Source organism: Choristoneura fumiferana, chromosome 18 (assembly GCF_025370935.1).
Source record: "Choristoneura fumiferana chromosome 18, NRCan_CFum_1, whole genome shotgun sequence".
Classification (NCBI taxonomy): domain Eukaryota; kingdom Metazoa; phylum Arthropoda; class Insecta; order Lepidoptera; family Tortricidae; genus Choristoneura; species Choristoneura fumiferana.
This window is the reverse complement of record NC_133489.1, coordinates 825,169-844,083: the sequence shown is the minus strand read 5'-3', so window position 1 is coordinate 844,083 and position 18,915 is coordinate 825,169. Positions and strand designations below refer to the sequence as shown.

Below are 18,915 nucleotides of genomic sequence, written 5' to 3'. Positions count from 1 at the left end.
GCTAAGTGAAATTTGGCGAAACATATTTCGCCTAAAAGACAGTACACCTTAATATATAAGTTAATGTGTCTACTCCAATAATTATTCGTTATAGACTTTAACTTTTTTTTAAACTGTTAATAAGCATTAATTTTTAAAGAATATAAAAGTCTATCACAAATAAATATTGGGGTAGACACATTTACATAAATATTAAGACGAGTTCTATCAGACCACATTTTTAATTTTCATTCAATTTTTATGGTATAATCGAGAAAAACTAACAAAAATGCAACGTTGCCAGCTCAGCAGGTATAAACGCTCTTACGCATGGATCTACCTACACTGCATTGATGGCGAATCGAGGGACAGGGGGCTTGAAGACAAAATCTATCATCAATCATCATGCAAGACCGGAACATTGTTAATTGTTTGATTTTAAACTATGACATAATTTGGATTAAGGTTTCTGGGTTCTGAAAAAAGAAACAGTATTTTCACTGTGAAAATAAACCGGCTGAGGTTTCCGTACATTTGTAGGTCTATGAAAATTCAGTGTTAGCTGTAGCAAAAGTACGCAATTGAGGAGTAATTTTAGATAGTTATCGTCATAATAAGACAAACATAATACAATAGATTTTGAGAACGAGAGAGAGAGAGAGAGAGAGAGGTGTAAATAATTGAAAAAAAGTGAATTAGTTCCTTCAAGCGGCAAATTTCCGCACTCGTTTAATGCGGAAAATCCAATAAAACGCGGAAACGTACTTTGTGGATGCAGAAGATTCTCATAACAGCACTATTTGCCTTCGTTGAGATTACACATGAGCGTAGAGAAGTGCAAGCTTGCAATTTCCGCTTTTGCTTAAGGTAAGCGCGTAAGTTTAATATGACTGAGTTTATGAAATAGGGAACATACTTGTTTTAAGTATTAAATGTTATTCTTACGGCAAATGCTATTATAAAATTAATCATTACATCTATGGATGATAGGGATGATTGGAAATAATTCCGATCCGCATTGGTGATTCCTGAAGAAAATCCACTTTGAGTTGAAGGCAGTTGTCTCACCGCCGGCGAATACTCGCTCAGCGCTGTTAGCTTTTTCCGCCTGGCTCGAGCGAAGTGGAGCGAGTAATCGCCCGTCGTGCTCGAACACTCGCTTTTCATGCTCGCCTCCGTTTCTAGTTACTCGCTCTGCTCGCTTCTCGCTCATCGTCGGCGGTGGGACAAGTGCCGAAACGTTCCAAATCGTCCCGCCGTTTCCATTTGACATGTCCCTCATCCGGTACGTGTTATAAAATCCAATCGGTGGCGATTTTTGTCTAGATTCTTGATTTTGGCGGTCTTCGTCCTCACATCCACAGATTTTTAAGTGATTAATTGCTATCAGTATATGTATCCGCATGGCATCGGTTTAAACTCGTCACTCGATGGCGTTGCCCTCCCGCACATCGAAAATGGATTTTTGAGTAATTTAAACACAGACGAGTTTAGCATTGAACTGAAAGAATAACTTTGCGAATCCGCGACCTTGTTATAGCTACGTTTATGCAATAAATCTATGTTCATGCAGTTCCTCCACACTGTAAGAACACACACAAATCACACAAACCCATCTATCACCACCACCACACTACATTGACTCATCTTCAGAGCAACACAACTGATCACCATGCAACCAGATGTTAGATTATATGTATGTATGATACCAGATACCATCATGTGCGGAATTTAAATTTGAAATTTACCACGAGCTTTGCGGTGAAGGCAACATCGTGAGGCAAAACCTGCACAACCGCGAAGCGATTCAATGGTGCGTGGAAGTTCCCAATCCGCACTGCCAGAGGAAACTATGGCCCAACCCTCTTGATCTGAGAGGAGGCTGTGCCTAGCAGTGGACGTATATATGTATGATGATACCAGAGGTTAGCATTGGAAACTACAAGCCAACTTGAGTTTCTTGCCGGATTCTTCTCAGCAGAGGTTTTTCCGAACCGGTGGTAGATTTTTTTTGACATTCATAAGTGCTTGTTATAGCCTAAATTGAATAAAGATACTTTGACTTTGAACTACAAGTACCAACCGGGATAGTGGTTGGACGGTACCTCCGAGTTGGAAAACGGTGTTAAATACTCGTGCTGCGTCATCGGTGTGTGTGAACGTACCTTTACAGAGCGATGTTGTTAGTGTTGTGTGCTACCCTACATTTGACAGTTGTAATGATGATGAAAACGCGGGTAGTTGTGTGCCGGTGTCAGTTTCGTCGGGTAGTCGCGCGAGCAGAGCGGCGGCGCGCAGCCGCTGAGTCGCGTTGCTCCGGAGACGAAGGGCTACGGATTAGCCCGAAACATGTCGAGCTAAACTCAATTTAAGACGTGTGTTATCCGGGTCATTATATTTAATATGAGTGAGTCTCACGGTAGTTTCACGTTCAAAACTACAAGTAGGTTCACATTTTATGCAGTGGAAACGAGTTCAGCGGAACACTCAAACAATATCATGAATTTTCAAGCCTACCCACTGTGGTTTGTTACAACTTAATATTCCAATCTCACGAAGCATAATGTAAGTACTTTTAGGAACAGTAGGGTAGGAACGATAGACTGAATCGTCGCTTTCTAGGCCAGGGCTTTTTCATAACATGCACTAAAATTTACATTTTTATTTCTAAACGTAAGCGGAAAAGTTCGGGGATTTCTACATAGTTTTTTTAAAGGAAGCCGTGATATTTCAAACGCTTTGAGGTTGTTCTTATTTGTTACAAGTTTTTAAATGCAACCACGTAACACACGACTTTTGTACAATGCTCGATAAACATCCATTAAATCACTTCAAGATTAAAATTTGATAAAATGGTTCCTTATTTAGAAAAAGTTATAAACCGCTGCTTTAGTGCTGAGTACGGTCAAGAAGTTTAATTCATTGGCCACCATGGAACCATTTCGTAAAGTCGTAATGACTTTTCCTTTGAAAAGGTTCCATTGGCCCATGAATTAAATTCCTTGTCTGTACCTACGTATGATATGAAATTACATAAAGTTAGAAAAATAATAGATCGAATGATCAGTTAGTAAAATGACACTATCGCAGACATCCACAGCTAAACATTGTTATAAAATAACTAAAGTAGGTAATCTTGAAATATCACGATCAAAAAAGTTCATCTAATAACAGTTCCACTGAAAATTATGTCAAACGATCGTTATGAAGTAGGCCAACATTCTTTTTAAGCTTCGCACTTTGACACGTCTCAAGCGTAGTATCGCTGGAGGGATGTGTAGTGTCTATATTCATCATCATCATCATCTCAGCCGTAGGACGTCCCCTGTTGGACATAGGACTCCCCCATAGACCCTCCCACATAGGCTTATGCCTCCCCCATAGACCTCCAGTCTACCCCACCCCTCTAAAATCTTAACCGGTGGGTGGAAAAATTTGCAAAAACTCAGGATGGTAGTAAGTATATCAAACTTTCAAGGAAAACTATAACGGCTAAGTTTGCTTGAGAATTATTAGTAGTTTTACTCTTAAAAAGCAGCCTAAGGTATAAAATACGAAATCCTTAGAAAAATATAACTTAATTTTTTCGTAATGGCTACGGAACCCTATTTTGGGCGTGTCCGACACGCTCTTAGCCGTTTTTTTTTGATTTGCCGCGCTTTCTCGTGGACAGCTTTCGCTGGCCAGAGTCTACGTATCTCCTCATTTCTGATTCGATCCCGTAGAGAAACCCCAAGCATAGCTTCATAGTTCGCTGAGCAACTCTGAGCCTATATTATAGACACTATATCTCTCCAGCTTTACTTCCTATAGCATGTATGTGTCGACCATTTATGAAGGCTTAATCTGTTTTAACATGCACACGCCGATTACCATAATCTGCGATAGTGTTGGCGCTCCGGACGGGTCGGGAATAGATTGATCGAGAGCCCGTGTAATGGGAACTTAATGTTATCGAGTAGTCTTAAAGGTTTAGGACAGAAGCGTCTGTTGAGGGAAATAATTAGGGAATGATTGAGCTGAGGTAAGTACGCTGAATTAAATACAGTGCCTGGGCGACCGAGCTTAGCTAAAACTCTGTACCAAGCGTTTTCCCGGAGATAAGACCAAGCTAGATCGTTTATTCATCCCCGAAAGCCCCACATACCGAATTTCATCGAAATCTTTGTAGCGTGATCCCTGAAATATATTTTTAGAAGAATTGCTCGTTTAAAAGGTATTAGATGTTTTTGATAGTTGATTCATTGAGGTGTTGTTTTGGGCTCCCATCAATAATATATCTATAATCGTTAACCTAGTTTCCGTAAATAAAAATAGTACGAAGTAAAAATTAGTACTTGGTATTATTGGTTACAATACTATTTTTTTGTTGATTATATTTTATAGCGGTTTAGTATACGAAGAGAGACAAACAGAACCGTATCTACAAGTATGTAGTGACATACCACGCTTCCATCTATCTATTCGTCACATTGCTGAAGAACGTTCAGAAGGCCAGATAAAAAAGAGCTATCACAGTACGATTACCTGGAGTTAACACTTGACAGATGGGCGTGCCTTTAAATAGTAATATTATACTATATTAGTAAATAGTAAATAGTAAATTTTCAACTTTGAGGCCATACAAATAAAATAGTTTTTTACATAATCTGTAAACGTGGGTAGCGGTATACTAAAAATGGATTTATTTAAATGATGTCAAAGTTGAAAATTGACTGAAGGCACGCCCATCTGTCAAGTGTTAACTCGAATTAATCAAACTGTACAAACTACATAATTAAGTATTATTATGACAAACAGTACATTATGACTTGCAACAATTTATGCGAGCTGATACGGACCGTGAAACTACAAATCGGTACCAAATTTCAAGTCCAGCTAACTATGACTAAGTAGAATTAGGTTTAATTCTTCCTGCAAGATATACTCATGAACTTTGAAAGCCAAATAAAAGCTCGTAAAAGCTTTTATTACTATTGTTCTTATATTAAATAGCAGAGAAAATATGAATATTCTGCAAAGCGGCCATATAATAACAAGTTAATGTATGCAGGACGCTTCCAATTCTATGTATCGTATAGTATATAAAACACGTCATTATACGAAGGCCTGTTTAAATTAGACCCCCTTAAACTGGTGGTGGTAATGAAAGGGTAACAACACAAGTTCTTATTCCGTTCGTGGCTGTAATTAAATAGAAGACGGGGCGTGGATTGTATATCGGAGCTTTGTTTAAAATAATTAACAGACATTTCGACGGTTAAGAATCAATAACACCTAACTGTCATGCTAAAAGATGGTAGATAGACGGTATTGGTGCTTAACCGTCGATTTGACTCATAATTAACGATTTTTTAAGGTTCCGTACCTCAAAAGGAAAAAACGGAACCCTATCGCATCACTTCGAAACCATGTCTAGCTAAATTCGATTTGAGACGTGAGTTATCCGGTTTTTCATCAAATATGACATTCGAGTTTGCGATTTGTATGTTTAAACGTTATACTCGTAGAGGTACATTTCTTGTGTAGGGATCCCTTTTTTTTGTTGTAGCCACAACATAAGTATATAACTATTATGTGTAAATTTCACCTGTCAGTCTATAACGATACTTATCATACAGCCATGTAATGTACAACATAGCGACTGAAATAGGGTTCCATTTTGCCATCATTTGGCTACAGAATCCGAAAAGATCCTTGCAAGTAAAGTAGAACATTAACATTAGAAAGAAGACTTCTCCGGCCCCGCGACAATATCGGTGCCGCGTATAGTGGTGCATGTCGGTTGCCTCAGTATACGTTTGCACCGATTAGCAAAACGGTGTTAGATGCATTCATATACGTCACTTTATTTCCAAAACTAATAGGAATATCCGTGCAAATTTTTTGTGGTAGGTAAATAAGGAAATATTAATCACAAAATTGCATAAAACTAAAAATCAGAAATTTGTCACTTGTACCAGTAACGTAGGAGGTATCGATACGCAACAGAGGCATCCCTAGGCATCCTTTCAACTGAACCACTGAGGAATTAAAAAAAAACTAAGAATCACATACTTCGTGGCGAACCAATTATTGCAGAATGGAGGCCTTTGTTTAGCAGTGGTCTTCCGGCTGATGATGCAGTCATTGATTGCGTGCTTAGTTACTGAAATACTTACAATCTTAACTGTATTTTCATTAGAAAATAACGCCGGTATTTCAGTCAGCGGGTTAGCCGCCTGCGTCGGAGCGAACAGTGATTGATTGACAGTGGACGAACGGGATCAAAAAATATCGTGCCTTCCGCATGAAGATTTTATAGGGTTCCTGTTTTTGCAGCAATTTATCAGGAGGGTGATATTTGCTTTTGAAAAGTCAAATCGCTTTATGACAGAGTGGTGCGGGTTTTACTCTGTCATAACATTACAAGGACTATATCTCGCTCTGAATGAGATAGAACTGAATTGTAACAATTTGCTTTTGGTCGAGAATGTGAGTGAAATTTCTGGTGTCTGTATCTCAAAAAGGATAAAAAACTCTCACTTCGTTGTTCGTCTCTCTCTGTCTGCTATTGCTCATGCAATGGCTAGTAGTATTCGATTCATTATCTCGTGTTATGATATCTTTTTAGTAATATTATGGTCTAAGTTCCAAAGTAAGCTCGACCGAAATAAAATAAGTTTCTGGGCAAAATCCATATAAAAATTATTAAAATCTGTTATCTTGTCTAACTGCGCTCACACCGCACAGCGCATCGCGCTCCTAAGCAGAGAGCGATCGAACTTGTTTTGTGTACTTTTATAATCCTACCGGCAAATTGTAACTTTTATGATTTTGCGATTGTGTTAATGTTTACGCTCGCTAGCTAGACTAAGTTTATGCATGTAATATTTCTTTTCTTCAAGTAAGTGAAATATGTTATCTTTTGAGAAATAAAGATCTTTAAACCGAAAATAACAAATACGTTAGTGTAAAAAGCAAAGGAAGATAAAACTAAAAATGGGCCAATGAACTATTTTTACCGACACTTTGGGCGTCTCCTGCGTTACCAAAATTTGTCTCTGGCGTTACCAAAAAATCGTACTTCCAACAAGATATTCACGGTTAATAGGTTGAACTTACGTAGGATGGCATGTATTCATGTACACCATCTATTAAATTACAGAAAAAACATGTCTACTTACAAAAATCTGCAATTGTTCGAAAAATGTCGCGGACAGATTAGTGTGGGTAAAAAAGTTGATTGGCCCAAATAACTTATTCTAAGTCTCAAAACCTATATTTACAAATATCACCAGATAGCTATTATTGGGCAGGGTGCCCATAAAACTGGCTGAGTCTATACGTTGTATGGCAATGCCACAAGATATAGATTACACTAGATTACGCAAATGCATCTACTTCGCGTGTCCGAACCCCGACCAAACGTCGGGGTTGGCCCCATACAAAGACTGACCTAACTGACTAAATCATGACTAGTCTTGAGCCTACAGCGCGGGCGGCGCATTTAAATCGATTTTGCGCGGACATCGGGGAATTTACATCGCTAATTCGCTCTTCAGCCACAGTAGATATAAAAAAGTGACACGGTTGGTTTTCATACAGATTGAGGTGTTTGCGTTATGTAGTGTATCTATATCTGTGGGCAATACCAATACGTTCACCGAGGAAAGAACCAGCCTGGTCACGTGTTGAACGGACATTTATTGTATTGTATTGTGAAACTCTTTATTGTACATAAAAACACATGAAATTAACATAAAACGGGATATAATAAAATGTACTACGGCGAACTTATGCCTTAAAGGGATCTCTTCTAGTTAACTTTTGAACGATTGACAGGATATCAGAAACAAGAGTAAACACTACGACGTACAATGAAAAGATAAAAAAAGAACCGATTTTTTTTAAATATTAATAGGAAGTGCTTCGCAGATTTGTGCATTTTGTGTGTTTGTGTGTGAAGTTCCCAATCCGCACTGGGCCCGCGTGGGAACTATGGCCCAAGCAATCTTGTTCTGAGAGGAGGCCTGTGCCCAGCAGTGGGACGTGTATAGGCTGGAATGATGATGATGATGAATAGGAAGTGAGTTTCGTAAAAAATCTTCCATTTAAATTAATAATTGTTGTTTGCAGTGGCCAGTGACGTCGCGGGCGGCGCGGCCATCAATTCGCTGCCGGGTGGCGGCGGCGCGCGCCTCGCGCCCTCTTTCGACGCCGCCACGCCGCGCAACGTCACGGCGCTCGTCGGCAAATCCGCGTACCTGAGCTGCCGCGTGCGCAACCTGGGAAACAGAACGGTAAGGCTTTTGATCATCATCTTCTTCATATCAGTAACGTATTTCGAAAAAAAAAATCGTGGTGTCTTCTTAAGTTCTTGCTATGTTCGTTACGCTCATATCGCAACCCACGCCACTCGTGTTTACTTAGACCTTTTTTATCTTTTGTCTTTTATACAATTTCTGCATAAAATACTATTAGATCTCCTTATTTCAAAAGGCAATACCTGAAAATAATGCCAATTTTAATTATAATGAACTACTTACCTATAAACAAATACTGTGCTTTTCCGCGACCTTACGATAGTTGTCTGTGCAACAAATGTGTGTTCATGCATCCTCCACCACACTAAACTGACACGTTTCGAGATCAACTAGAGTTCATCTTCAGAGCAACACAACCGTTCACCATCTACGGGATGTTAGACATGCGCGATAAATACTTAATCGTAGAAAAAGTTTTGATAAGTCAAACAAGCTTTGTTCGCTACGCTCATATCGTAACCCACGCTACTCGCCTTTTGACCCCTCTTCTAAAATTATTGTTGCATAAACTACTGTTATAATAATAACTCCTTACTTCAAAAGACAATGCCGGCCTGAAATCAATTTTAATGACAATCCTAGTGTAAAACTAAACTACGTAAAACATCACGAATCGCTACATTGTTTTATTCTGCGCTCGCTCCGCAGGCTCAATGATCTCGCTGCGTGTCCGCTCTGCTGCCGCTGCGTTTCCGCAGCGCTGTCTAATTGTTCGGAATAATTATGGAGTCGGAGTTTCTGTCGCTTTAAAGGACTATAGGATTGTTTAGATACAGTAAGGAAGCAATGGAGTTGGTAAATACTTTTTTCAGTCGCTTGTAAAAAAAACTGAATGTGAATTTAGAACAAGGATGCAGTAGAGCCGTTTTGGTATAGTAGTTATTTGTAAAGTAGATTAATTTAATAAAGTTTAATTCATTGTGATAAAAAAGCTAATCTTTGCTCAAGATAAACTCAAAAATGGCGGTAAATGAAACTTTTCTAACGCATATCATGCAACTGCACTTTTTTAAATTCAGAAACAAACCAAATGCAGCCTGAACTCCCATAACATTTGAAATCAAGTAGGTACCTACTTGATTAATTATATCTACCTACCTACCTAACACCTATTTAACGGGTTAGTCTCACTTCGTCTAAAAAGCAACTGGTCTATGTAGCATGTGGTCTAAAAAGCAGCTGGTCTAAGTAGCCAGTGGTCTATAAGGCAACTGGTCTAAGTAGCAAGTGGTCTAAAAGCAACTGGTCTAAAGTAGCAAGTGGTCTATAAGAAAGCTGGTCCAATTAGCAAGTGGTCTATAAAGCAGCTAGTCTAAGTAGTAAGTGGTCTATAAGGCAACTGGTCTAATTATCAAGTGGTCTATAAAGCAGCTGGTCTAAGTAGCAAGTAATCTATAAAGCAGCTGGTCTAAGTGGATACTTGTTATTTTTAATTCATTATTATTTTTTAATTATCTTACTATATTTTCATTAGTAACTAAGTAATTATAATTTATATCATATTCATAATACATTATAATTCTGTAATTTATTTTCCTCACAGTCGAAATGAAAGTAGAATGTTTAACTAGGGTAAAATTAAGTATACCCATTTTTCCCTCGAACTGTTTGCGCCAGAAATATCTCAGGTGGGATGGTTCACTTTCCACCCTGGTTATCAAACTAAAAACGAAAACTGCAGGATTTATTAGAAATCATATTTCGAGTAGAAGCTATCCTATCAGACTATCACACATAAGTATGCATGCCAGCAAGCAATCTAAAATTCAAACTTTATTACGTGTATTTTATTGTTTATTCCGCCTGCAGTTTGACTCCCATTGATTTTTGATGTTGTAAGTTAATTTAATTTTATCCCACAGGAACACTACCGGGATAAAAATATTCTATGTCCTATCCTAGAAGACACACACTGAAATTTTGCACCCACCTACCTGCGTGCAAAATTTTAGCAAATTCCGTTCAGCTGTTTACGCGTGATTGTAACGAACAAACAAAGTTTCGCATTTATAATATTAGTGTGAAGTCGTAATGAAACCTACTCAAAAAGATTTCGTACGTATGGTAGTGAGTATAGGGAGACTAATTTGTGTTTAGACCAGTTGCATTTTAGACGAGAAGCGTTTTAGACGAGTAGCGTTATAGACGAGTTGTATTTTAGACCAGTTGCGTTTTAGGCGAAAAGCGTCTAAGACCAGCTTCCAGTTGCGTTTTAGACCACTTGCTACTTAGACCAGTTACCTTATAGACCACTTGCTCTTAGACCAGTTGCCTTATAGACCACTAGCTACTTAGACCAGCTGCTTTTTAGACCACATGCTACATAGACCAGTTGCTTTTTTAGACGAAGTGAGACTAACCCTATTTAACAGCCAAAATTGTTTGCAATTGACATTTCATTTCGAACAAAATGTCATCTTAACTGATACCAATTAGAATTATGGTCCAATCAAACTGCTTTGTATTTGAGAGATGTTCAAAATTGTATTTAGTTGTAAAATCGACTTCGATGTTCAATAAACGCAAAACTAACGGGTTCTCTTTCCCGGCCCGGATAATACCGACATGGAAATACCGACCCCGTGTCCAAAGGCTACTAGAAACAGAGGGAAGCTTAAAGTTACATCTTACAGACTGGATAAAACCAAAAAGTCGTTTCTGGGAAATCGCATACGTTTTTGTAATAAAATTCCAAAAATATTATAAATGAAACAGATACGAAATTCAGGTCTATTGTCAAGAAGACATTAATATCAAAGGCGTATTATAAAGTTAATGATTATATCATGGAAAGGGATATTTGGAAATAATTCCGATCCGCATTAGCGATCCCTTCAAATAGCGAACCTACTGTGTTAAAAATAACGTTGTGTTTAAATGCTTGTGATTATACATATCATTTCATAATATTGTAAATCTGTTTACAAAAAAATATACCTCGTTGAGTTTCTTGCCGAATTCTTCTCAGCAGAGGTTTTTCCGAACCAGTGGTAGATTTTTTCTACATTCATAAGTGCTTGATATAGCCTTAATTTAATAAAGATATTTTGACTTGACTTTGTTTTTTTGTTGTACACGCCCATAGAAACTGACATAAGCTTCTGATGGTCGAAAAGAGGGTCGGTATTTCCATTTCGGTATTATCCGGGCCGGGAAAGGTGTCACCTATCCAACGATGCAATAATAATATTTTCACAGATAAGAAATTTTTATCTTTAAGGTGCTTTGGGTAATTCTGTAAACGGGGTTATTCCATTTATTAAAATTTCTCCTAACGTGTTTGATGTTTAAACACTGGCAGCACTTAAATGGACGCCCTATTTACCGCCCTCGCGTCTCTCCAGATGATGCGAGGCGCCGACATCGGTTGGACGTGCAATATATTTTTTTTTGGTCGAGTGCATTTTCGTGCCAAAAAATAAATACGAAATAACCCCAACACCCGCTATTTCTAAAACCTGATAAGTTACAAGATTGAACTATTAATTTTATGACAAATAATCGTTTTTTGCGAATGACTGTGTCAGTCTAAAAGGCCTAGCTATAGTTTAAAAAAAAACCGAATTACCCCTTTAGGGGTTATTCCAGTGAAGTGATTCCCGAAATAACCCCAGCTTACTTTAGTATGGTAATTGTCTGAGGTATTCAAACTTTCAACTTTTCAAGATTTAGATTATTTTTTTTTGGTGTAAGGGGGCCAACCTCCATCTATGGACCCAAGCCAACCTTACCTGCCCGTGGTGCACCCTGCCGTCTAAAGACTGGACTCTGGCAGCTGGCTGATTGCGGCATAGCGCAGCCAAATCGGCACAGTTAAGTCCCCGGCCCCGGATGGGCTGCAGCATCGGCGGTGCAATAAACTGTGCCCTACGATCGCCAACTCGCATGCCCAGTGTGGGGATTATGGGCAAACCCTACCAGAATGAAATCGCACGGCAAAGAGATGGCCCCAGTTCCCGGTCGCCCGCTATTCCTTGCCATAGTAAGCGTTCATGGTAACGGCGGGCAGAGGATGCTAAGAATCCCGGGCGATCCAAGGCTACCTAAGTAAAACTGACGGACGGACTTTTTAGGACTCTTCTAGCGCAGTTGGAAGTGGAGCTGGAGAACATAAGGTGGCATATTCAGGAGTTAAGTGAAGTACATAGAGAGGGAGAGGGCACCATCATCTTAGACTCGGGCCACCTCTGTACTTTCGCGAGGATGTTCAAACATCACAGGGTGGCGTAGGGTTCCTTGTTAATAGGTCCCTCTCTAACAACATTAAAGAGATCTCCAGTGTGTCGAACAGGGTAGCGTACCTGATACTTCGGCTAACAAAACGATGTAGCATGAAGTTTATTTAGTTGCTTGCATACTTGCTTCTTTGAAATGATTATGGTTCACGCGAGCGAAGCATGCTCACTTGCAAGCTTGCTTAAATGTTTGCTTGCATGCTTGCTTGCTTGCTTGCTTGCATACTTGCTCGCAAGCTAGCTTAAATGATTGCTTAAATGCTTGCTAGCATGCTTGCTTGATTGCTTGTTTCATTGAAATGTTTATGGTTCACGCGAGCGTAGCCGCGGGTAAAATAGTTCAAAATATAAAGTGACATGGCATTTCTAATTGTTTTATATACTTACTAGTATATTCCCGCGGCTTCACTCCTCTCCCCCTATTCTGCTATTCGGGGCGGAGACAAACTCTCACACATCAAAAATCATAATAATTGTCCAGCTGTTCTCGAGTTATAAATGGTGTAACTAATCCAGCTTGTTCTATAATGTATGTAATTTAATATTCCTTTGCGGCAAATTTTGAGAACCACATTGCGTTTGTGGGGTTATTTCGGAATACAGAGATTGAAAAAATCTGTAACTATGGATATTACTAACGAAATAAAAATAAAAATGAATGGGGTATTTTAGCCTAAAGAAAATATGAATCTTGAGCCAAATTATAATAAAGTCCACCTTTCAATAACACGCAGAATAACCCCGCTATATTCCGAAATAGCCCCTGTGCAAAAAAAAATAAGTAACTAGTTTTTGAATACCAATATTCCATAAACGATCATATTTTAGAAACTTTTTTATACAGTATATAAGATAGATTAGTGGAAACGACAGAAATATCCTAAGACTTTAAATAAATGTACCAACTCGGAGTAATTAACGAAATTACAAACGTCATGTCAACTCATCAAAAATCCACGTGGAAATTACCCCAAAGCATGCTGGTCATAAATTCCGGTTTTGAACACATTACAGAGGTTTAAAGATGTAGATAAAATTATATTTTTAGCCATAAGCGTATACTATTATTGCTATTTCTTCCCAAGTTCAACTTCAATTCAAGGACCCATGTCCCAAGCTCCTTAATTCTGAGAGGAGGCCTGTGTCCTGCAGTGGGACGCTTATAAGCTGAGATGATGATGATGCTAAAAAAGCCACGTAGACGCCTCGCGCTTCACCCAATGTGATATTCCATTCATTTTATTAGTCTTGAGCCAGCGCTGGTTTTCCGCTCAGTTGCCAGCCCTTTCCAACCCCCACAAACCCCCCCAACGCACGGATATGACGCCCATTGCACACGGGAACTAGAAACTGATTCTGGGACGTTTTGTTCTCCACGGAAATTATATGCAACGCTGCCGTTGAAGCCATTGTTGTGGTGGAGATAGCGTCTTCGCGGGCGCTTTTTGAATGGAATTCTTTTTAGGTTTGAAGTTTGATGGTAGTGTTGTTCAAACAGTTCAGTTTGTTGGGAATGAGATGCTTTTATAAATGTAAGTGGTTTTGCTTGCTTTGTTTGTAAGGATGTATGTTATAATAGGTACATACCTATAAATATCTATATTATTTTGACAATAACAAAACGTGTAAACAATTTGTAATTTTGAACATGAAACTACCGTGAGACTCACTCATATTAAATATAATGATCCGGATAACTCACGTCTTAAATCGAGTTTAGCTCGACATGTGCGCGTGTTGCAGCAGCCGCTGAGTCGCGTTGGAAGCTACGGATTAGCCCCAAACATGTCGAGCTAAACTCGATTTAAGACGTGAGTTATCCGGGTCATTATATTAATACGTGTAAACAATATTTACATGCCTTCTACTGATAATTTTACGGGATACGTTTGGAACGGCAAGTAACAATTATATAAATAAGTTTTTAGTAAAAAGTACATTTTTAATACAAGTTTTTTTGCTGACTGTACTTTTTGTTGGCTGCACTTGCATTGTCACCCAAACTACATTTTCAAATTCAAGTCGATGCCATTAACCGTTGAAGAGTTCCGTCCTGTGGAGACAATCCTGGCCGTAGCAACCTTATATTGTTTTTACTCGACTGCCCGAAGGAGGATTATCAACAGACTTATTTAAAAATACCCCACACTATGGGTTTAGGCGAGAAATAATAGTACATTGTGTCTTAAGGGCGGTAAATAAGGAATTACGAACGAGAGTCTATTAGAAGCCCGAAGTCGAAGACTGAGGGCTTTAATGAGTCGATGTTCGTAATTCTAATACCGCCCGTGCGACAAACAATGTTTTTCATCACATTTGCAAGTAAAATTTTATATTTGTAAAAGAAAAAAATATAATTGTTCCATATATTGGCGATACTTTAGGCTGCACTCTTGGCAGTGCCGCCCTCTACCTCCCTCAGTATGCGCCGCAACGTGCGTGTGCATGTGGTCCTGCAGCAGCGCGCGCAGCACCATCAGTACGGGCACTGACTCATTGACCGTCCTTGGGCTTCATGACAAGAAAATTTGTACGCGCAATGACTCATGCGACCGACCACGGGTTTCATGACAAGCACATTAAGGTCGAGGGTTTTATTTGGGGGGTTGCAACCAAGGTAGCCTGCATGTTTCGACACTGTTTATGAGCAAGTGTGATAAAAAAGTCATTACCTACCTTCCACTTGTAGGGGTAGTTTACTTTAACTGCAGAACTGTTATAACACTAACAGATTAACTATGCCGCAGACGGAAGGACGGATACGGCGTAACTTATGATGGTTTCTTGTAGAACTATGAAACCCTAAAAACTCAACAAGATACGTTGTGACTAAAGAATATTGCAAGTTTTTAATACAAACAAGAAACATAGCTATTTCATCTTGAAAGCGCCATGCTGACTCATGACGTTCCGACACATTTTTAAACGTTTTAAAACGCTAAATTACGCGACAATTAACCAACGTCTGCGCGTGACGGCCGCTCATAAAAACGTTGCTGTGATTCAACAAAATCCGACATAACAGTGCAAAGAGCAGATTACAAATTGCTTTATTCAGATCAAGTTGCGTACAGATCTGCGATTTTTAGTTCCTTTTTTACCGAGCTGGTTTGACAAAGGCTACCTGGAATACCAGTTAATTTGATCAAATGATAATAGCATAGCCTAGTTGTTATAGAAACTGTTGTAGACAACTGACGGGAGCTCGCGACCATATCCACCGTCTCTTTCTACCCTTATTTTACCGTGTGAAAGAAGAAGTTGTGATTCTGAGTGCGTTGAGCAAAAGCAAAAGCAAAAAAAAAATACGCAACTTGGTATCGGTTTCAATTTCTATGTGGATTATAGATATCGTAGTAATATTATTAATGAGGAATATCGAAAATACAAACTGAGGCATGGATGCACAGAAAAACCAGAAAAAGAGACAGCACTGGGAATCGAACCCAGGTCCTCAGCAATCCGTGCTGCGTGCTATAACCCCTACACCACTGCTGGACAGGAATCTAGACACAAATTTTTCCTATGCATACATATCTCAGGTTGCTTATTTCTACTTTGCTACTTAAGCAGCAGCACTAGCGACATCTATGACTCCAAAATAAAAAACCCAAAAAAAATAAAAGACTCCAAAAAACCAATCATATTAATGAGGAAGTTTGTAAAGACGTTTCGTGATGTTTGTCACAATTATCACGCAATAACGACTCTACGGCTTTAGACGAAATTTTGCCATAGAAGACCCAGCCGGCATTTATATATTTATATTATACCTAACATGGATTAGCACATAACATCCAATGTACTGTGAAAAAAAACTATAAATATATTATTGCTCTAGCTCAATCAATTATGTCATACATATATGGGGAGGTGCCAATGAAACAAAATTCATTGAAGTAGAGAGAGCGCAGAGATGTTTGCTTAAGACTACTTTCAATAAGCCTTACAGATCCTACAACAGACCTGTACAAGCAGTTTGAAAAAACAATTACGTAAATTCCGTAGATTCACAAAAGATAATTTGTCGAAATATATTTCTGTGTGCGCTATCTAAGATCTGTTTGCGTTTGTCTTCCATTCATTTCGTTCGTCTCCGTTTACCATCTGTCTTTAATAATCTAACTAATCTGGTGACTAACAATAATTGTGACAACCGACAAAATACCTTTAAAATAAATAAATAAATAATAATAAAATCTTTATTCAATAAGACAAAATTGCACAAGAGAGGAATGAACAATTACAAAGAAAAAGACAACTTAGGGTAAACATAGTCTTTCAACAATTATTATAAGTAATTCTATAAGTTCAAACCGTAATTTCAAATTTATGCTCTTCAATATTATTACGACCTAATAAAATTTATGATAGCTTCAAAATTCGTAACTATAATTGTATATGAGACAATAAAGACGCTTTTGTTGCTTAAAAATCGTTAAAGAATCGCAATCGCAAAGTCCTGATTATAGTCGCAAGTTTGCACCAACCCCAATTTACAACGAAACGATACACGCTCGGCACAAACAAACGCTATGTATTTATTTGTTCTTGTTTATGATAATTTGGTTGAATATTCATATATTTAGTTGGTCTGTTTACTGTATAATATCTAAGTAGGGCAGGTAGTTAAGGGTTTATAGGGGGTATAATTGAATGACGCCTTGGAGTGAGGTGGGGCGGCGGAGATAATTAAGACAGGTACAGTAGGTCTAACATTTTAAGACAAACAATTAAAAGCAATCATAAAAATACGTAAACTTGAGCTCTGTTTTTTTTGTGAATTGGATATTGAACCTTGGCTAAGATAAATCACTATTGTATCGTTTTTGTCCAACTTAAAACCTAAAATTTCTAAAAGTGGCTCCGAAGCGGTAACATTTCGTGTGCTCTGCCTATCCCATTTGGGAATACAGGCGTGATGTTTGTGTGTATGTGTGTGTGTTGTGTGCTAAGATAAATATACAGATACAAACATCACAATATCAATATCAGGTATATTTTTTGCTACTTATACATATTTATCAATCTATTAATAAATTACAAATTCAGAATATCCGTCGGAACTGCCACTCCTTGCCCCAGAATTAACTTAAATATTCTGCATTTGCATAACTTTGTGATTAATTAAATTTGTGTTGTTAATGTAATTTAGAAGACAATGATAATTATGTTCATACCAGATTTTCTTAACATTTTGGAGTTTATATTAATTAAAGTGGAACAGAAACACGCCAATGGGAGCCCCAGACCCGGCGAATGTTTACTTTCTTTGTTCACTGCGCGGTAGGCATGTCCGTTGCACAGTAGTCACCTAGCAGCACACGCATTGAACAGAAAATACGCTGCGCGCTAACTCCACTTCTCGACCTTTATGCAAGCGGAAACTAGTGAATTATAGTCGGTCTTCTGTGGCTTTCTTTATAACGCTCCTGTGTCAAAGAGATTTGAACTATTAGCCGGCAATAGCAGGATTTTAAACGGTTAATGAAATTGGGATATGGCGCGGTGTTTGCCTATTTCACGAAACAATGCTGCTAGATATAACGAGGGTAGCGTTTTGGTTTTACTTGCAAATTATAATGATTATTTAGGAATAAGGCCGGCTATTGTTTATTTTCGAAAATTTCTATGTAAGTACATGTACATAAAAAGTTTTCTGTACTGCGTACTAAGGTATGGTGTTCGATAAAGAGTCTTAATGGTATTGTAAAACTCTGTTCAACAGTACACGTCTTCTGGCTAATGATGACGATGAGGACGCGAAAACGTCAATTCGGGTGTAGATAAAATTAGCAGCATAAACTATGCTTTATAAACCGTCATACAGCATACTTTTATGCCGATAAACTTACAAGTTTTTTTTTATTCGACTGGATAGCAAACGAGCATGTGGGTCTCCTGGTGGTCAGAGACCACCACCACCCATAAACATCTGCAACACCAGGCGTATGCAGATGCGTTGCCAACCTAGAGGCCTAAGATTGGATACCTTAAGTGCCAGTAATTTCACCGGCTGTCTTACTCTCCACGCCGAAACACAACAGTGCAAGTACTGCAGCTTCACGGCAGGATTAGCGAGCAAGATGGTGGTAGCAATCCGGGCGGACCTTGCACAAGGTTCTACCACCTGCAGTTCCCTCGGAAATCTCTGAAAATGTACAAAATTTTCTTCGTTTAACTTAGTTACTTCCTGCAAGTGTCCAATTACTATTGTCACTGTCATTCATTGTTAGAACGGGCATCGTTACGCCCTTTCCGTTTGATAAATGGCCACTGAGACATAATCGTCGGTGTCTACAGGGTTTAATTGCAATGGACAAACAATGGGAACGATGAAATCGTCAATTAATCCTGAAAATCTTCATAGATTTCCGTAACAAGTAGAAACATAA

At 38.6% G+C, this 18,915-nt stretch overlaps 1 protein-coding gene across 1 annotated transcript in view; it reads left to right on the top strand.

Annotated features, from left to right (window-relative positions):
- The first annotated feature begins 7,432 nt into the window (after nt 1-7,432).
- Nucleotides 7,433-18,915, top strand: part of LOC141438421 (zwei Ig domain protein zig-8-like) — a 562,997-nt gene continuing 551,514 nt past the window's right edge. Inside the window, exons 1-2 of the mRNA XM_074102289.1 lie at nt 7,433-7,439; nt 8,098-8,261. Of these exons, the coding sequence (XP_073958390.1) occupies nt 7,433-7,439; nt 8,098-8,261 (171 nt within the window). The remainder of the gene's footprint in view (nt 7,440-8,097; nt 8,262-18,915) is intronic.